Source organism: Hibiscus syriacus, unplaced genomic scaffold (assembly GCF_006381635.1).
Source record: "Hibiscus syriacus cultivar Baekdansim isolate YM2019G1 unplaced genomic scaffold, ASM638163v2 tig00111105_pilon, whole genome shotgun sequence".
NCBI lineage: Eukaryota > Viridiplantae > Streptophyta > Magnoliopsida > Malvales > Malvaceae > Hibiscus > Hibiscus syriacus.
In genome coordinates this window covers 1,142,849-1,164,793 of record NW_024062987.1, presented here as the reverse complement: position 1 = coordinate 1,164,793, position 21,945 = coordinate 1,142,849, and the positions used below count along the sequence as shown (strand labels likewise).

Genomic DNA, 21,945 nt, shown 5'->3' with positions numbered 1-21,945 from the left:
ATATTAAATAATAATTTTATAGTTATAATTTATACAAGTTTTTTTATTTAATATATTATTTTTAATGAATTTAAAAATAAATTATTTATTAATTTATTTATTTTTCCTTTTAATATAATCTGTATCATATGATTTTGATTAACATTTTCTGTATAATAATACATTATTTGATCTTTTTAAGATTCAAAACCAACAATGGTCCACAAAACTGTTTGAATAAATATATATTTCAAAGAATTGGATATTTTTATTAATAAAGTGTTGGAATTAGCGTTGTAAAATAATAATAATAATAATAATAATATCGTAACTGATATTTCTGTTGGGTTCATTTTCGTAACCGATACTATTTTAAAGCATTGGAATTAACGTAATAAAATAATATTAAAATATAACATTACATTTGGTACATATATTTTAATAAAATTCTTAATATAGTATTTGAACTTTTAAAATGTTTGATGTGATATTTTTCATTCGATAAAATACACGATACGGTACATGTAATTTGATAAAATATCTAATATGATACATATAATTTTAAAAAATAACTTGATACTTATATTTTATCAAATATTTAATATGGTACATGACCTATCATTTAATTTTTGTTATTCTATTTGGATTAATAAAAATAGTAAACGTTAAATTAATCTATGAGAATTGACATTTACTATAATAATACAAAAAATGATAGTTAAGTACTACAATAAATACTTTGTCAAAGTATAGGTACCATATTAGATATTTTAAAAGTACACATATAATAACGTCTCAAAATTAGGTCAGTATATCTCGATTTGATATCAGCTGTTACATGTACTATATTATATATTTTATTAAAATATAAGTATCAAATGTGATATTATCCATAATAATAATAATATTGTAATTGAACTTAAATTTTGAAGTATAACTATATAGAGATCTATTATGAAATAGAAAGTGAGCTTTTTAATATAATTTTCTTCATTCACAATATCAAAATTTAAACTTTGAATTTATTTAAAGAACTCGATACATCATCTCTTTAGAATAGATTATTGTTGGTGCAACAGATCTTAAACTTTTTTTATTATAGAAATTTGATCTTTTTAATCTTTGAAATATATAAACTCAAACATATATTAACAGATGACATATCTGTTAATTACTTTTTAATTGTTAAATATATTTTTTTTGAATTCATCGTAGTGTTGATATAACAAAAATTTAAAATAAATTAGCTTGATTTTAAATGTTTTCGTTAAAATCATTTTTAAAACACTTAAAAAAATAATTTTATCAAAACAATGTTTTTTTTGTTTTTTTAAAACATGTTCTTAAAATCTAGTGTTTAAAATGATCGACTTTTATGGAATTATTTTAAAATACTGGAAAATCATTTTTAAGTAAGAAAAAGAACAAGATCAAAGAATTGTTCATTGGATGGAGAGGCCCCTAATTGCAATTTTGAATGATCAATCCCTACCAATTTATATGCTAAATAGAAGTGGTCTCTAATGACCCAATTTCACAACTTAGCCCATTGACTTACTCTCACCTACAATTTGACCCCTTCAAACTTCAATTATGAGCAATTGAACACCAAGACCTCTAAAGATTTGTAACGATCTTGACATTAGTACCTATTAAGGACTCGACTAATAACTTGAAGGTTCAGACTATTAACACTCGTCGATTAACGATATCTTTTAATCGTAGAAGGATTAGCGTGTTATAGAGAGCAATCATTTCCTCGACCATAGCTTGTTGCCAACCAGGATAATTCAGTGATTCCTTAACAGTCTTGGATACCTAAGACGTGTGAAATTGTCTTCATTGTACAGAGTCTCCAGAAATCACATAGTTATCTTGCACTTACAAGGCCAAACCAAATAAATTCAAATGAAAGGCAAGAAATACAAGCATTTATCACAGTTTTTTCTGTTCAAAAAATCTGGATCAAAAGTTGTTCCAAAAATCCATTTACAAAGTTAACATGGGGTATAAAGAAACCAACCTGATATTGGTAATGAAAGATGGCAAACTGCATTAGTCATCGTAAGAGGCATGCGGAGCAGCAGTGCATCCAGGATCAAATGGATTTTCAGAGCCACAACAATGCCAGTATTGAAAAACTTTGCCGGAGTCGGGAGTATCCATGGTGCCCCCTGCATACACGCTCTTGAACTTCCTCTTTGTTTCCCCTGAAATTATGTAGTTTGAGGCATGGCAAAAACTGCAGTTAATTCTCTAAATGTGACAAGGTTTAGGTGTTGTTTGATAAACTGGAAAAAATTAGGTGTTGAATTTAAATTATAAATACGTTTGATATTTTGCTTAAAATTAAATATTGGATGTAATTATATTGTTTAATAAATACAAATTTTAAAGCATATTATACTTAAAAGAAATAAAAATAGAATAAAGAATTGCTGAAAATATTCTTGATAAGTAGGTCCTTTATCAACCCAACAATTTTCACACTTCTTCCTTGAAAAATTCTAACTTAAAGTTTAATTTTAGATTATCAAACATGCTTAAAATATTAAATCATTAAAATTATTAATTTTCAATGAATTGAACATTTTCAACAATTCATCAAGTAAACCCTTTATTGAAAAAAAACAAGTTTTGAAATTCGAAGGGGTCTATCAAGCAAGTTGGAAGCTGAAACAAGTGCAGAATTGCAGATACTTCAAAACATGCTCTATTAGCATATAAGGGTTGAGTGTCAGTGAAGTTAGTATCAGCTGAGCTGAGCTGGTGTGCATCGTGTGAGGTTGTTGAGTGTGTGTGTGAATGGTAGTGGTTTGTTATGAAACTGTTACAAGTTGTTGTGGTTAGTTAGTAAACAAGTTGTGTAATTAGGCATAAAGCCCTCACTGTTATGAATGAATAGAAGAACACATTTTGCTTTCAATTGCTAAGCTACTAAATAAGAATAGTTCATCATGGTATCATTCGCCATCTATTCCTGAGGTAATTTGCTTCGCTGCTTCGTCTGGTAGTGGACATGGACGCTGTAGCTGCTAAGATGTTTACTCACAAGAAGGTGAATGTAATTCTTGATGAGTCAAATTTTTTACTCTGGAAGCAGCAAGTTCTACTAACTGTTCGTAGCCATCGACTTGAGCGATTGTTAACTGGTACGTTGCAACCTCCGCCTGCGTTTGTAGTTGATGCAAATGGTGAATCTGTGCCGAAGTTATACGATGACTTTGTAGCACAAGATTGTGCACTGGCGTCGTGGCTATTGTCAACCATCAGCTCTCACCTGTTCTCTCAGTTTGTTGGCGCGGAGACAACAATGGCTGTTTGGAACAAAGTATTGCAATTCTTTGCGCATCGCTCTACAACAGCAGTCATCAGTCTTCATTACAAGCTTCAGTCGCTTAAGAAAAGAGATGATAGCATGAGGACTTATCTCACTCGGATCAAGGAGGTGTGCGATGCGCTGACTTCGTGTGACAGTGCGGTCTCCACAGCGGAGCAGGTTGCCAGCATCCTAAAAGGTCTCTCCAGGGATTATCAGCCTTATGTCGCGTTCATTACTACGATGAAAGACTCGTTGTCTCTTGATAAGGTGTGCTCCTTGTTGGTTGATGCTGAAACTCAAATTGCTGGTTTTGATGCTCGATATGATCAGTTTCCAATAAGTCCTCATGTTGCTAATCTGAGCAATGGTTCCAAATCGAGCAACATGAATTCGTATAATCGATCAGACTATCGTAATGAGTCTGGTTATGCTACTCGAGGACGAGGTCGTGGAAGGTCGCGGGTTTAGTGCCAGCTGTGTGGCAAGAATGGCCATCTAGTGGTTGACTGTTGGCATCGATTTGATCAGAATTTTTCTGGTCAAGTTCTGCTCGTACTTCACTCCGAGATAACTCTGGCAGTGCTCACTATTCTAGTCTTGAAGCTGCAGAAAATGTAGCATGTTCCTGCTGTGCTAAAGGATCTGTTGAGGCTCATAATGTTACAACTTCTAGTGGCTCTTGGGTGGTTGTTTCCGGTGCATCACACCATATCACACTTGATGCTTCGTTCGTTAGTCATAAGGGCGATTTTACAGGCCCATGTAAGTTAATTGTTGGCAATGGTGTGCCACTATCTATTCATGCTACTGGTAACTCTACCTTAACATCTAATTCTCGAGCATTGTTGTTAAATGATTTGTTGCATGTGCCTACGATAAAAAAAAACTTGCTCTCGGTGTCAAAGCTTGCTAAGGACAATGGTGTTTACTTTGAATTTCGAGCTTTGAGTTGTTGTGTTCGAGACAAGGATTCTGGTGAAATTCTTTTGCGTGGTGAAGAGCGTGGTGGTCTGTATTTCTTTCAGTCGAATACATATTCTAGGAGTAGTGGTTCGGCAGAAACTTATGTTGCACTTTCTTCGAATAAACTGTATGAACTTTGGCATAGGCGCCTAGGGCATCCTGTATATGGGACCCTAGAGCAAGTTTGCAAATCGTTAAATGCAATTGTTGATAAGAATGAGAATGAACACTGTGTTGCTTGCCATATGGGCAAAAGTCATAAGCTTCCTTTTCATGCGTCCGAATCAACTTATACTGCTCCGTTCCAGTTGGTCTATCTGATCTATGGGGACCTTCACTTGTTGCTTCAAACGGGTATAGGCATTATGTTAGTTTTGTCGATGCTTGTACACGACACACTTGGTTATAACTGTTGCATGATAAATCCCAAGCAATTCATGCTTTTCAGTTGTTTCAGCAGCTTGTGTCCACGCAGTCTAACTCGAAAATATTAGCTGTGCAAAGTGATTGGGGAGGAGAGTTTCGAAGTCTCTCTCGTGTTCTTATAACGGCTGGGGTTGTGCATCTTGTAACTTGCCCACACACCTCCGAGCAAAACGGAGTCGTTGAACGCAAGCATAGGCATATCATTGAGCTGGCATTGGTGTTGCTTGCTCAGGCTTCTATGCCTATTAAATTTTGGACCTATGCTGCAATGATGGTTGTTCATCTCATCAACAGATTGCCCACAAAGGTGCTGCAAGGTTTATCTCCATATGAGTCGTTGTTTCATAAGCAACCTGACTATAGTTTGTTAAAGGTCTTTGGTTGTAGGTGTTTCCCACACCTTAGACCGTTTAACCATCATAAATTGGAGTTTCGTTCACATCCATGTACGTTTCTTGGTGTGAGTCATCAACACAAAGGGTTCTTGTGCCTTGGCAAGAACGGGCGAATATATGTGTCTAGGCATGTGAAATTTGATGAATGATAGTTTCCATTTGCTGCTGAATCCAGTCACAGCTCTTGCTGCACATCTGGTCAAAAGAGTCAACCTCTTGGCGTTGTGGTAGATGTACATCGATTACTTACTGAAGTGCATGAGCATGAGAGCTCTGTCACTAGTTCTACTGCTTCCTCGAATGCTCTTGAGGACTCAAATGAGTCTATGTGTCCAAGTGGAACTAATGTTGATGATCTAGTTCAGGAAGACGCAGTTGCACCTCCTGGTTCTATTCAAGAATCTACAAGCAATCATCATCCCATGCTAACTCGTAGCAAATGTGGCGTCTACAAGCCCAAGGTATACACTACTATTCTTGATGACAGTGTTCCCTCTAATGTTCATGATGCGTTAATGTCAACTAAGTGGGCAGCTGCAGTTCATGCGGAGTACTCTGCTTTAATCCAAAATCAAACTTGGAGTTTGGTTGAGCTACCTCGTGATAAGAGTGTTGTGGGCTGTAAATGGTTATTCAAGCTCAAACGGAACCCGGATGGTTCTATACATCGATATAAAGCTCGCCTAGTAGCTAAGGGATTTTCGCAAGTTCCTGGCCATGATTTTGTGGCCACGTTTAGTCCAGTTGTTAAGTTTGCCACTGTCTATGTGGTTCTTACAGTAACAGTGACTCGAGGATGGTCGTTACGACAAATAGATGTCAATAATGCATTTTTGAATGGTGATTTGGCTAAAGATGTTTATATGCAACAACCCCCGGTTTTGAACAGCTTGGCTCCAATGGGGCTCCCTTAGTATGCAAGCTACAGAAAGCTTTGTATGGACTTCGCCAGGCTCCGCGAAACTGGAATGATAAACTCAATAACAGTCTACTTGAGCTCAGTTTTGTGGTGTCAAGGGCTGATATATCTCTATTTGTTCGAATTGTGAATGATTCATGCACGTATATTTTAGTATACGTTGATGATATAATAATTACAGGAAGTTCCGTTGCGGAAGTTGATGTTGTTATTCGTATGTTGGACAAGCAGTTCTCTTTAAAAGATCTTGGAGCACTTTCGTTCTTTCTCGGTATTGAGGTTAAGAGGACTAGTGATGGCTTAGCTCTAAGTCAGAAAAAAATAAATACTCGAGCTGTTGGAAAAAACATATATGCTTCAAACGTCCTCGACTTGCACACCTATGGTAGTGGCTATGAAAAATTCAGCGAAAGGAAGTGTGTTGTTAGCTAATGCACGTGAATATCGAAGTGTTGTTGGTGCTTTGTTATATGTCTGCCATACTAGACCTGACATTGTCTTTGTTGTTAATAAGGTGGCGCAGTTCATGCAATCACCTTGTGAAGAACATCTCGTTGCTGTTAAGCGCATTTTACGTTATCTTGCTGGTACATTGGATTATGGCTTAGTCTTCTCGGCTGATGATACTAAGTTATGTGTAAGAGCCTTTTTTTGATGCTGATTGGGCGGGTGATACAGGAGATAGACGTTCGATGACTGGCTATGGAGTGTTTCTTGGTAACAGCTTGGTTACTTGGGCGTCTAAGAAGCAAAAATCGGTGTCACGCTCCACGATGGAAGCTGAGTATTGAAGCATTGCAGAAGCTGCTGTAGAGGTAACTTGGATCGATGCTTTGTTAAGTGATCTAGGGCTGCATTCACTCGATACTCCTATTATTTGGTGTGATAACACAAGTGCGGTAGCAATGACTGCCAATCCAGTGTATCATGCAAAGTCAAAGCATGTTGATCTTGACATTCATTTTGTCCGAGAGAAGGTTGCAGCTGGTAAACTGAGGGTGAGTTATGTTCCTGTCGGTTTTCAACTTGCTGATGGACTTACCAAGCCTTTGGCTAAGGCGTCGTTTCATGCTTTTCGAGACAAAATTTATGTTCAACAATGTTGAATGAGAAAAAAAAAGGAGAAGAAGAAAGACGGGAGAATATTAGCATATAAGGGTTGAGTGTCAGTGAAGTTAGTATCAGCTGAGCTGAGCTGGTGTGCATCGTGTGAGATTGTTGAGTGTGTGTGTGAACGGTAGTGGTTTGTTATGAAACTGTTACAAGTTGTTGTGGTTAGTTAGTAAACAAGTTGTATAAATAGGCATAAAGCCCTCACTATTATGAATGAATAGAAGAACACATTTTGCTTTCAATTGCTAAGCTACTAAATAAGAATAGTTCATCATGCTCAAATCCCATTTTTATTTTCTTTTTGGGCAACAAAAAAATTTGCCAATTTTCTAAGGACAGATTAGCAACTTGTTTAGGAGCTGCAAATCTGCTCAGTTTTATATTTGGAAATGTTGAACAAGGAGGTGAGACATGCTCCAAATGCCATAGAATTTTATCCTATGTTGTTGCGACTCTTCAAAAAATCTTTTCAATTACTGACTTGTATCAAAACAGTAATACCTAACATATCTGGGACATGGTATGAAGATATATCCTCTAAGGATTTCTCCAAATAAATGGAAAAACTGAAAAATTTAATGTACTTCTGTGTATATTCAATTATGTCTCCCACAAAGCCAATTGTGGTAAGATCTTAACCAGGAATGAACCTACATTACAATTTAATCTGTTATTCAACAATTAATTTTGCAAAATGATTCCAAGAAAGTCACCAATCTCATTTAGCTGGAACAGGAATTATTCACATCCTTCACCATTCAGTGCTTAAACTTGCTGTTCAAAATCTAAAAACAACACTCGGTCATTAGTTCTTAACCCGAGAACCCATTTTTCTTCTAATTATCTAAATCCATGTTTTAGTCATCAGCTGCTTATGAACCCCCCCCCCCAAAAAAAAATCAGAAATATTAGTTATGGTTACAGTTTATGCATAGAACGCTTAAATTAGTCAATACAAACCAAGTAAAGAAAAGCAAAAAGGATACCTCCAAAATGGGCAGTGTGGAAACGGTAAGCCCGAGGGTGATTGAACAAAGGGTCGAATTAGGTTTTGCAAACCTTGCATGTTTTGAGGTTATGGGCGCTGGATTCCGATGAGCAGAGGATTGGAGGTGGAGCCGATTTGGATACAATATGGCTGGTTTTAACGGAAGACGAGTAAGGGTTGAATCTGTGGGGAAAGATTGGCGATTTTTTGCAAACGTAAAGCGAAAGAGGGAGAGGGATTGTTTGAGCCATGTAAAAACCCTTTCGATTTCTTAACTCCACAAATTGGCCGATGTACATGAATTTTGTTCAGTATATAAAATATTTTTTTAATTATAGGTCGTTGACTTGTTAATTACTTCAACGGTTAAAAAGTTAGAAAATAGTTACTTAATTATTTATTATGGTTAAACTTGTCATTTTTATTAAAAAGTTGACGATAATCTAAATTAGATGTTAATCAATTGATTAGAATATGACAAAATATGATTTTAGAATCTCATATAACTATCATATCTCAATCAATCTGGTAACGTTCAACTCAGGTGATGGTCAATTTTTAATGTAAAATGATAAGTTTGAAATATAATGAATAGTCGAATGACCATTTTATAACTTTTAATAGTCGGACGATGCATCAAAACAACATCTTATAATCTTATAATTAGAAGATTATTTTACCTTTCTTTTTAATGTGTATTTTTAATTTTTTTTTCTTTCTAAATAAAAACACTACCAAATAAGTTTTACCTAGGAGGATATAGTAAAAAATAATTAAATTAAACTGCAACTAGTAAAAGTAGCGACTTTATCCAAGATTGTCGTTAGCTGCATTAAATTGTGAGTAAATTGGAACAAAGGAGGTTTGAGAGTTAAAGAATTTGATAATTAAAATAAAGTATTTTTTATGAAAAATGGAATGCAGTTGTTGGAACGGATTGATAAATTGTGACTTCAAGTTTTGAGAAGTATCGATGGACCAAAGACATTCCGCATATCATACAACGCCAAAGAAGCTCTAGATTATGGACGGGATTAAGTTTTGTTTGGAGAGATGTCCGAGCTGATTTATTTTGGATCGTCCGAAATGGCAATAGGACTGATTTCAAGTATGATAACTGGATAGATGGAGCTGAACCACTTGTGCATCATAATTTACTTGAAATGGAGCCTCATCCAACACCGGTTAGTTCTATGATAACGGCGTCTGGTGCTTGGGATTGAAATCGTTTGTCTAGATATATTTCTGTGGATATTTTGCCATCGCATTGCTGCTATCTGCCCACCGAATCCAGACCTTGGAGAGGAAACTCTGGCATGGAGTTGGAAGGCAAGCCATAAGTTCTCAGTTAAGTCGGCCTATAATGCCTTAGCCCTAAACACGACAACGTCCCTTAAAGAACAAAAATATTTCTATAGCTCACGCTCATGGAAAATTGCTAACGAATGAAGAAAGATTTCGTCGACATATAACTGATTCCAACAGGTGTGCTATTTGTAATACTGATGTGACGAATATTAGTCATTCTCTCCGGCGATGTCCAATTACTTTAGATATTTGGAGCAGATTGATTGCTGCTAATCAGTTGCATAGTTTTCTGAATATGCCCCCATGAAAAATGAATTATTACAAACACCAAGGGACAAAGCAATTTTTCGATTCCTGCTTTGCACTGGGGTACACTGTTTGCGGTTGTTTGCTGGAAAATTTGGAAACGAAGGTGCAGTATCCTTTTTTCAGCCGAACTATGTGGAGCATGATGATTTGTTGGTGCAAAGCCTCCGCCTTAAGCATGAGATTCTAGCCACAAGCTCTAATCCTAGGAACGAAAGACTGAACCGTGGTCAAGTAAAGCGGAAAGGACATGAAATGAATTGGGTGAAGGTTAACGGTGATGGAGAGATGGGAGGTTCGAATTCGATGGCTGCAGCTGAGGGTGTCATTCAGGATTCACAAGGAGATTGGATTATCGGTTTCTCGAGGAGCATAGGAATTTGCTGGCGTTGCAAGCTGGGTTATGGGCTCTACATGATATCCTGATCCTTGCCTGGAACATGGGATATAGACGTGTGGAGGTGGAAATGGATTATAAGTTAACAGCGAGTATTCTTAACAGGCAAAATAGAGAAATGGATAGGAATGTGATTGCTGCTCTGGTTCATGAGATCTTAGATCGTGAGTGGGAAATGAGAGTCAACTATGTTCATCGCGAGGCTAACACAGTAGCTGATCAACTTGTTAAACTGGCCAAAGGTTGTCCAGTAGGTGAAGTTTTCTTCCAGGTTCCTCCTTTGGAGGTTGTAGTTGTGTATGAGCATGACCAAGCTCATATGTTTTAAGCATATTCCTTCCGGTATTAGCCAAAAAAAAAATTGAGTAAATTTTCGGGTTCAAAATTTGTTTGCAGACAACATTTCTCGTCGTTATTTATTAACTTGCTAAATAATTTTTATTTTGGAGTGAACCATTAATATTTTAAAAAATGTGATGAAAATGGAGGGTTTTGCTTAGCATTCCAATGCTAAGGACCAGGAGAATAATTTGTCTAATCATAGGAAATAAATCTGATTTGGGTTTTTTTTTGCGAGGGAAATACGAGCAAAAGAATGAGTCGTTTAATTGGCAGCAACTCTTTGCATACTCAATCTTATTCATCTTTTCCCTCTCTCTCTTCTCCCATTTTTCAAAGCTAAAAACCTTAATCAAAAGGTTTCATCTTTTTGGTGTAAATCACGCATCTGAGTTAGATTGGGATAAAAATCATTTTCACCACCCTTAAAGCTCCAAAAACAAGTTCATCATCACCATCTTGATTGATGGTGTGAAGCTTTTGAAGGATTTAAGGGAGGTTTATGGTGTAGAGATAACCATTTTGCATCATTATCTCATTTTTGCATCTTGGATTAGTTTTTTTTTTATAATTCTCATAATCATTTTAGTAAATTGAAATTTGAATAAAATCAAACACTAAGGAATTCGAAGATAAAACACTGGTTGAAAGAGCACTCTTGCAAATCTAAGAAGACAAGTTATGAACTAGAACTGAGTTATTATAACTAAAAGTGTCTTTGCATCAGTTTAGGTAACAAACGTTATAATGAAAAGAAGTGAAAGCTAAGCACTCAAAATTATGAGAAAATGCATTTGTCTCAAGTCTAATAAAGAAATAATCATTTTGCTTAAAATAAGTGGCGGAGTCATATATATATATATATATGATGGCATGGTAAAATCTAAAATTTTTATTAATTTTTTTATTTTATTGACGATATCTACCATAAAATTTTATTTATGTCAATTAATTTAAAAAAATTTTGTTGCTAGCTCATATGCACCAACTATCAAGAATATTTTTGGATTCACCACACTTAAAACAATAAATAGGGGTCTGTTTGTTTGGCTGTAATTGGTTTTTCGGAAAATAAATTACTGGAATTTGAATTACTGGAACTGGAAAATGAATTACTGGAATTTGAATTTTGGAAAATGAATTACATTTCTGGAAAATGTTTTCCGGAAAATGTTTTCCGTAAAATGAATTATATTTTTCTGAAAAACATCTGGAAACGTTTTATGATGTTTGGAAGATGCTATTTAAACATTTTTTCCACTAGTTGGATAGTTTTTTTAAAAATTATTTATTACAAATATTAAATATAATAAATAATATTATTTATCATAAAACTTAATATTATTATTTTAAAATATTAAAATAATTTATTTATTAAATATTTTTTTATAATTTTATTAATAAAAATAATAATTTTTGTATATTTTAGTGAAATAAAATATTATAAATTATATTAATTATTTATTAAAGTAATAGTGTTATATTATATTTTAAAAATATTAATTAGTATATTTTAAATATCTTTATTAAAATATTATTTAAATATATAATATTATTCATTATAATATATAAAAAATTATTATATATTATTAAAATAAAATATAATATCTTTATATTATAATATAATTGATTATTTTATATAATATTAAAATATAATATTATATTATTATCAATATTAATAAATAAAAAAATATTTTGATGAAAATGATATTAAAATATTTTATTAATATTAAATTCATAAAATAAAATTATTTTGAGTATTTATTCTTTGAAGTGAAAAGTTCAGAAAATGACTTATGAAAAATGAATTCGTAAGTCATTTTACAGAAAACACAAAGGAAATTCTGTTACTAAGAAAATAAATTACATTTCGGAAAACCAATTACGTGAAACAAACACGGGAAAAACATTTTTCGAAAAACAAATTACGTGAAACAAACACGAGAAAATATTTTTCAAAAAACAAATTACGTGAAACAAACACAAAAATTCAAGAAAAAAAAACTAATTCCGTAATTCTAATTACATCAAACAAACACACCCTAGGTTACTACAACAAGCCACGTGTAATTTCCAACGAGCAAAGATATTATAATGCACGTGAGAGTTAATTTATAAACTTCAGTAATAAGCCAAGAAGACCAAATGACCCTCTCTTTTTTTTTTTTACCCAATTACCCAATTCTGTATTTTTCTATTGGCTCTATATTTTTTACCCCCCCCCCTCAGAAATTCCTTCTAGGGTTTCAAAAATGGCAAATAACAGCAACAAAGAAGAACCGAGCACTGCTCCGATGCCTAATCGATGGTACAATATAAGTTTAGGGTCTTCCTTCAAGGACCAGCAGCAACCTTCTTCCAAATTCTGCACTTTACGCTGTAAGCAATCATTCCCCCTTTCAATGTTCCAGGATTCTGTTTGTTAACCCAGAAAACATCTTCTCATGCTAAGTCCATATGTATATTTGATCGTTCGATACATTATATCTATTTCTACAAAAAATAAAGTAGGAATTTTAATTGAATATACAAAATTTGATGGTATTCGAATTCAATTTTGAAAAAAAAATGAAATTAGAGAGATTGTTACAGCAGTGTGTATACAAGAAAATTATCAAGAGTAGGGTAAAAGATGTCTCTTTTTTTTTCTAATAGTATATAGATTGATTTGCTTTCCTTTTCTATGATTTTTATATTTGATTAGCAATACAATGAATCGCTTTGATTAGCAATCATTTGTTTAAATGGGATCACTTCATATAGTATTTTCCAATCTGTATCAGGGATTAATATTCAATTGGAATAGCTTAATATGTTCTTTTTTATGAGTCGAAAATCATTTAGTCTTTTAGCTTTGTTTTTGCAGTCCTTTGCAAATATGAAAATCATTGAGATTTGAATTGAATATTCTTGGTTTTGGTCTCCAGTACTGAATCTCCAGCTATGAGATGTCTGGTTTGGATATTGAGAGTTGCATTAATGTTTACACGAGAGATAACATCATTTGCTTCGAAGTATGCTTTTATTGGCCTTTTTCTTTTCACAATGTTTGGTTATCAGTCTAGTGAGGGGTTCTATTCGATTGATATATTAATTTCTTACAGTATCTGAAAGTTATTCGGCAGTGCAAAATTGTTACATCTTTTGTTTGGTTCTGTTTCAGATGAATTTAAGCCAGCATCAATTGATAAGAGCCAACCAGGATCATTCCACAAGACGAAGGATAATCGGGTTAAGGTAGAATTTGAAAACAACCAACATGGAAAACCCAAGGTGACATTTGAAGGGACATGTGAAGATTACAAGGACAATGATGCAGTTTTGTTCTTTGATGGTGAGACCTTTCGGTTGGAGCGGTTACACCGAGCTGTGAAGCGGTTGAGGCATGTTCGCCAGCCTGGTGAATCCACAGCCATTGCTTCTTCATCTGGCCCTGCTACAGAGTCTTATTCGCCTCCAGTTGGTAGAGGACTGAAGCCTGAGTCTTCGAACAAAAGTTCAGTTCCATCAATACCGGTGAGTTCACTTCACTCCTGCAATCTCATGCATCATTGAATAAAGTAGCCATTATTGTTGTTAATGTGGTCTAAATTAATATTAATTTTTCTATTTTTGTTGTTTTCTATGTGACTTTACAGCTTCAGGTGGAACGTATTGACACCGGTGACTTCGAGAGTGGAGGTGAGATTCTCTTTTTGTTAGATGCTAATAAGGTTATTTTAGGCCTTCATCACCATGATTTTACCGGTCTATCTTAATCCGGGTTCAAACTTGAAACAAAAGACGATTATCTTACTCATCTCATTGTCAGAGTCCAGATAACTGAGCTTTTGTAGATCCATCAACCACTTCATATCTTAAGAATTTTTTGTTTTTAGTCATTTCATTTTACCATGGTAAAACGCTCACTTCCCTGGCCATATTGCGCAGAATCTAGAAAGCAGAACAACATAGAGCCCCCGTCATCTTCAGTTCCTAATAAGCCAACTGCGTCACCAGATCCGAAAAATTGTGAATCAGAAGAACAGGTGGATATTGTTGTTGATGATGATGGTAATGATAATGATGGTTTGGGAACAGATAAGCAAGACAATGCCTCTGAAAAGGTGTCCTCTGGTTTTGGCATTGATATCAACCTACCACATCAAGTTGACACGGATGAGGAGATTGCTGATGTAGATTTAAGTGATGACGACAATAAACCAGGACGCAGTGCAGCTGAAGCTCTTAGAGATCAGGTGAATGCTGAAGAGAAAGAACAGTCTTCGAGCTCAAATAGTAGCAGTGGAAATGATAGCAGTGGGAGTGGGAGCGGGAGCAGTAGCAGTGATAGTGAAAGCAGCGATGGCGACACGGCCATCTCTATTTAAGTGGTTAGATGCAGTTCAGGGTCTTCCAACAACAGCCTAGTAGCTTGTGTGCATGGATTAATTATTTTTGGTTTTGTTTTTGAAGTACAAGTTGGATGATAATATATATATATATATATATATATATATTCTTTGTTACAAGAGGATGATCCCAAAAGTCACAATATGGTAATGCTCCCAATCATAACCATGCAATGATGCAACCACAATCTGATGTCTATTTTCACACCACAAGCCAAAAAGTAAAAACTGACGCCGGAGCTTTAGTTTATATTTACTTATCAAGGGTTATTATTAATTAACTTTGGAGCATAAGTCTAATTATAATTTATTAGCGAAACTCTAATAGTAACAGATTGGAATCTAAAAGATGTCAGCAACAAATTTGACGTGTAGGAAGATAGTCTTGCCGATAATTTTGATTTTAACGAGGAAAACTCTTTTTATGATATTGGATGCGTTAACCCTATAATACGATACAGATGAGTGTGGAACTAATATTGAATTTAATTATTTTCAAGGCAAGATGAACGCAATAGGAATAGGGTGAGTAATCGATTGAATTGAATTACAAATTTTGAGCTAGTCAAGTTGAGGAATCTTATCTTATATCTCAAATTTTATTTTTAAAAAAATTCAAGTCGAGTTGATTCGAATTGTTCATGTTTATATTTAAATGTAATTCCAAATATTTATAATATTAGGGTACTCATTAATTTTAATTTAAACATTTTTTATAACTATATATATATATATACTTTATTTTTGTCATATGTGATATACATATTTCACACAAAGTTATGAGATTAGACTCGAGTTTGAAAATAAATACAACAATTATTAAAAAATTTGAGTTATTTAACTCTTATTTTATAACACAAACTTTATTTAAAATTTTTAAGTCGAAAGTCCAATCAAGTCAAGTAACAAGAATATATTTATGATAAAGAAATTCATATATATAAAATTCAAAAAGAGTTCATGTGATATTTCTGAAATGGCATATGGCAGTAAATTCATAAAATTATTGCTTAGATGTTAAAATAAATATAATTTTATAATTGAAATAAATTATGCTTAAGAATAATTCAATGTTGAACGCAAGAAAACTTGAATAGAGAGGTTGTGTCAGAATATTTTAAGATTTAGAGGCTGTTTGTTTGTCTTTTAATGGAATCATTCAACGCTGAATGCTAAACCGTTCAACATTCAACGCGTTTGTTTCGCACATCTGAATAATTTAATGTTGACTGATTCAGCAAAATAGTATTGAATTATTCAACATTGAAGTACATTCTGAATGATTCAGAGCCATTATCAAATAACATGTCACATTCAGAGCTAATTCATACAGAACCTCTAAATCATTCAGCATTTGAATCATTCAACGCTTAATCATTCTAAATAAACAAACATCCCCTCAGATTTGTCCTCGACTTTCCTAAAGTTCCATCCTCTTGATTTATTCAGCGCATCATGAACTCCATATTTCTAATATGCAAATAAAAACAAGCAGAGCAGATTTAGGGACACAACGAGGTCCAATATAAATGTAAGTAACATGTGTTCCTTTTGTGATTTTCCAGGAAAAAAATATGCAGTCTTACATCACAAATCATCATAAAGGAGCAGCTTCTCTCTTTTCTGCGTCTCTTCCCTCATCATTTGCTTCACCTCCTTTATACCCATTCTGCAGCATTTTGTGTTCTGTAGCAAATTCTTCCTGGCTTTCCTGCTCCCTTCCACTTTCCACAAATCCCACACCCGGGTTTTCGGTGGTGGTGTTGCATCTGCAATTGGAGCTACCAACCCTGGCTTGCCATCATCTATTACTCCGTCGACTAAGCCATATTCCTTGGCTTCCCAAGGATTCATGAAATTATCCCGGTCTATCTATTTCAATCTGCAACATAATGGATAGTAAAAACAAGGCGACTCAAATACGAAAACAAATGCAGAAGTGTAAGTGGAAAAAATAGATGATAGAGGAATGTTGGAAGGCAATCGAACCTGTTCTTCAGGCTTTCCTGTAGCTCTTGATAAAATCTTATACAGCTTAATCTTATGGTACACCATTTCCCTTGTTCGTATGCTCATCTCGGTTGCCTGTAATCTTATATGAAACGGTCTAGTGTAGATAAAAGAAACCACTGGAAATTAACTTGCTACAACCAATTCTGTCCTTCTAACGCAACATCCAGTTAAAACGAGCAAGACAAATTACTAGTAGAGTTCAAGTCAGACTTGTTCTATTAAGTATAAAATTTTCTACCAAGTTCCAACATTTTTCAGTTAAAAAATCCATTTTCCCTATGACTAACATCATTTCATCTTGCAAGAAAGTTTACTTGAACAATACAAACTGCTTCTGAGGAATTAGCCATGGACACATTTGAAAAGGCAATGTACATTATATATAATGATGAAAGACGCATCCAAATCATGAAAAGCGATCTACATAGTTTGCTTCTGACTCCGTAGCATTCTTTAATTTTAATGGCTCCCTTCAAGCACTAATAATTTCTCGGGAAGCAAGGGGAATAATCACATTTGAATATACACACGCGCAGATGATGATTGCAATTTCAGCCTTGATTATAGAAGATCAAGCAAAGAAAATTTGCAGGTTCAAATTGGAAAGCAAGCATTTCAAGTTTAGTAACGAAAACAACCAACAATTAAATAAAACTTTTAAGGTATAAATTTGAACATTATCTTGACATTTAATAATGAAAACAAACAATGAAGTTGATAGTGCCCAAGATTCCTCGAAAAAGATATAAATCTCATCTCAGAAGATATATCATATGCTCAAAAAATAATGCAGAGCATCACATGCTTACCTTGCCTCCAGCAGTTCCAAGGGGTTGATGAATCATCGCTCTTGAATTGGGCATGCAAAACCTCTTACCTTTCGTACCGGTAGCCAGGAGAAATGCACCCATCGATGCAGCAAGTCCAAGGCAAATAGTTGAAGCATCATATATTCCCATTCCTACATGCATCAATCAATGAGGGAAAGTTAATATGCACATAAACTGTTTGCATCGCCTGTGTGAATACCTTCTTGCGGCGGATTAATCAATGAGGGGAAGTTAGCCTTTCTGTACACTACAAACAATTCTTTGAAACATAGACTTTTTCGAAACCGTTCCTTCAATTCAAAATGCCATTCCAATGCTTATGAATAATGGAAACAACAAGAGGAGAAAAGCAAGGAATCAAGCAGATGGAAGAAAACCTATAGACATACCAGCAGTGACATAGCCACCGGGTGAATTGATGAACAATTTGATGTCTTTCTCGGAGTCTTCGGCATCAAGAAGTAACAGCTGACTTATAATCAAATCTGCTGTCATATCATCCACCTATTCAATATCAATGAAATACAATAAAAAAAACGGATTCAAATCTAAGAAACTTAAAACCCAAATAATCACAATGCCTCTAAATGAAACCATAAAAAAAATCAGAATTTCAATCCTTAACCAACAACAATGCAGAAGAGAGAGGATCACATTGCTCTATAATCCATAAGAAACCTAAATCATACAAATATATATTAATAAACAAACCACTCCAAAGTGAATTATAAATCATAGAAAAATGGCAATGAATGCAAACAAATTTGAAAATACTAAACCCATTAAACCGAATCCACTACCACAATCGACATACAAGCTAAAAACAAAGTCTAAAAACTTGAAAAAAGAAACCATGCATTGAAAAAGAGACAATAAAACCTGAGAACCCAAAAAGATAATCCTTTGACGAAGAAGCATGTTGGTGGTGTCAAGCTCTTCAAATCGAGGAAGCCAAGCCGGAGCTGAAGTAAGAGGGGATACACCAGAGACATCCCAGTTTCTGGATACGGTTGCTTTTGGAAATGGAGCCCTCGAAGCCTCAACACAAATGGTTTTCCCTCTTCTTGTATTTGGAAGCACAACTTTTGTTAACAAGACATGGCGGTGGCTTGGCTATGTGGGTTAAACTGATTGGGATATTATGTTACGTAAATTACATCAATGGTATTTAAATTTGAGTAGGTTTCTATTTTTATCATATAATTTTAAAAAATTTATTTAATCCTTATATCATTCGTTATATCATGGCTATCAACCTCTTTAGGAATATTAATCTATTTATAAATTATAATTAAAATATCAGTTTAGTATTTTAATAAATTTTTAACTACAACTCTATATTATCATTAAAATCTTAAATTTCTATAAAAATTAAAAACCTAATAAATTGTATAAATTGTAGTTAAAAATCTTACATCATCTAATATATATATATATATATTGATTCGTTAAAAAACCTATTAAGTCAGAAAAAAATTATAGCATCTAAACACAAAGGATAATCGGTCAAAGAACTTATAACAGCTAAAGATCTAGCAGCGAACTGAGCCAACGTATGAGGCGCCTCATTTGCATTACGTCGAATGGATCTTAAACTATAGTCCGGTTCTGAATCAAGGATTTGATGAGCTTCCACAAGCATGTAATGGAGAGTCGAAAGATCCAATGGTTGATTTTGAAGCTGAACAACCACCGTTGCCGCATCACTTTCAATCATCACCCGAGAGAAACCATCTCCTGAACCAGCCGCAATCCATAGTATAAAGTTTGAGATTCAACGATTCTGGCATCCTTGGGACAATCCAACCTCCTCACCTGGCCGGCCAAGACAAAACCATCATGATCCCTAATAATCCCCCCAATTGCTGGCGGCCGTTCATCCGACGGACAAGCACCATCGACATTAAGCTTCACATATCCGGGAGGAGGTTTCGACCATTGCTCCGCATGATCATGAAGGACGGTATTGGACTGGTTCGAATCACTACAGAATTTGGCCCTATCAAAAGCAACCTGCATTGCCTTGCTGGAGGAGACAACAAGCCACCCTGGAAGTAATTGGTTATCATGAACAAAAATATTCCTTCGGTATCAGATTTGAGAGAGCAACACCAGAAGATCCGTGAAAATCTTACGCTCCAATAACCCATGCAAAGATTCTAACCATGAACCACAAGAATCGAAAACACCAGAGAGCACAAAGGATGGAAGACTAGCCATGGAAAACAGCGGACGAACCTCAGGACATTCACGGAGAGCGTGCAAAACTGTCTCTTCAGTAGCACCACAGAGATAGCAGCGACCATCAGAAATCCCTGCAAAGAATAACCGGCCTCCGACTGGTAATGCTTCATGTGCTGCTCGCCATCCAAATGGTCAGATCCGCTGGAGAGTAGGTAAGTGTGAGAGAGCAAGCCAGAGCGGAGAGGGGGCCTGAACGGATCGATGACGACCAAAGAGCCAAGCATATCCCGATTTGACAGTATAAACCCCGGAGGAATGACCTGCCCAGATCAGTAAGTCCGACGTAACCGGAGCAATTGGGCATTGAAGTAGCATCCGTAGAGGTAAAAACCCGTTGAACTAATTCAGTATTCCATCTCGGTTCTCCATTGATCATAAACTCCCCAACCCGGATCGGCGTCTTATTGCTTTCAACGTAAGAACCTTGCAACCTAACAGGATCAAAACCCTCCCATAGAGTACTGTTGGGAAATAAACCAAGTACAAGTAATTTTTCTATAATCAGATTAGTGAGAATACAAAATAAAAACGAAAAAATAATACCCGAAATTGATAACGGAGTTCAGCCAATTGTGCTTACGTCTCCGGACTGCTGCAGATCTTTTACTAAGAGAGAAAATTTACAGGTGTTTACAAAACACTCACTACTCACAAGAAAACTCTCTAGTATTGGGAGAAAGAAATGATTTTTGGGATGGTTTTGAAACTAAATGAGCTAGGGTATTTATAGTTGAAACTTAAATACTTAATCTTGTAAATACCATAAAACCTAGGGATTAATTGTGATTATCACATTATCATTTTTCAACAAACATCTACCAAACTTTGAAAAACTATTTTTCAAAAAAACATTTACCAAACTTTGAAAACCATTTTCAAAGAAACATTTACCAAACTTTGAAAACCATTTTTTCAAAGTTGGTTACCAAACTTGAAAACCATTTTAATACTTTCAACAATCTCCCACTTGAAGATTGATTTTAATCTGTCTTCACACCTCGATCAATGCAAGAGCTTTTCTAGTCTTGTTACTCTAGCATGCCAACTGAAGTTGAACACAACTTCAGTTTGTCTGTAGTCACCGTTTTTGTCAACATATCTGTCGGATTTTGAGCTCCACTGATCTTTTCAAGTTTCAAAATCTCATCTTCCAGAAGAGACCGGATAAAATGATATCGCAATTGTATGTGCTTTGTCCTGGAATGAAAAGATGGATTTTTTGCTAGATGTATAGCACTTTGACTGTCGCAATACAAGACATTGTTTTCTTGTTTCTTGCCTAACTCTTCCAAGAAACTTTGGAGCCAAACCATCTTCTTGCTAGCTTCCGTAACAGCGACATATTCTGCTTCAGTTGTGGAGAGAGCAATTATCTTCTGTAGTTGAGAAACCCAACTCACTGTGGTTCCTCCTAGAGTATAGACATACCCTGTAGTGCTCCTTCTGATGTCAACATTTCCGGCTAAGTCAGCATCTACATAGCCTGTCAGTATCGTATCTCCACCTTTGAAACAAAGTGCTTTGTTTGTGGTACCCCGCAGATATCTGAGGATCCATTTGACTGCTTCCCAGTGTACCTTGCCCGGATTATTCATGTGCCTGCTAACAGCTCCCACTGCTTGAGCAATATCTGGTCTGGTACAAACCATGACATACATCAGACTTCCAATCGCTGAGGCGTACGGCACCTTCACCATGTGTGCACGTTCTTCCTCCGTCTTTGGTGACTGTTCTTTGGAGAGTCTGAAATGAACACCTAAAGGTATACTTACTGGTTTAGCATCTTGCATGTTGAACCTGGAGAGTACTTTGTTGATGTACTCAGCCTGTGATAATATCAAAGTCCCTGACTTTGTGTCTCTCTTGATCCTCATCCTAAGAATCTGCTTTGCAACGCCCAAATCCTTCATAGCAAACTGCTTTGACAATTTTTGCTTCAAGTTTATAATCTCTTGCATGTCTGAGCCTGCAACGAGCATGTCATCAACGTACAACAATAAAATAATGAAGCT

General features: G+C 35.1%; 2 protein-coding genes and 1 pseudogene across 2 annotated transcripts; 1 reads left to right on the top strand and 2 right to left on the bottom strand.

Moving 5' to 3' along the window:
• Positions 1 to 1,847: 1,847 nt before the first annotated feature.
• On the bottom strand, positions 1,848 to 9,423 carry LOC120154081. Its single transcript, XM_039165920.1, has 3 exons — positions 9,402 to 9,423; positions 8,104 to 8,375; positions 1,848 to 2,189 (listed from the first exon to the last, which is right to left on the bottom strand). The coding sequence occupies exons 1-3, from the start codon at positions 9,421 to 9,423 to the stop codon at positions 1,977 to 1,979; spliced, it is 507 nt and encodes a 168-aa protein (XP_039021851.1). The 3' UTR covers positions 1,848 to 1,976.
• A 3,236-nt stretch (positions 9,424 to 12,659) lies between these two features.
• LOC120153948 (ELL-associated factor 2-like) lies at positions 12,660 to 14,974 on the top strand. Its single transcript, XM_039165808.1, has 4 exons — positions 12,660 to 12,834; positions 13,619 to 13,971; positions 14,094 to 14,136; positions 14,386 to 14,974. Exons 1-4 carry the CDS (start codon positions 12,708 to 12,710, stop codon positions 14,823 to 14,825), a joined length of 963 nt encoding a protein of 320 aa, XP_039021739.1. The 5' UTR covers positions 12,660 to 12,707; the 3' UTR covers positions 14,826 to 14,974.
• Positions 14,975 to 16,322: 1,348 nt separating this feature from the next.
• LOC120154080 lies at positions 16,323 to 19,406 on the bottom strand (annotated as a pseudogene).
• Positions 19,407 to 21,945: the final 2,539 nt, after the last annotated feature.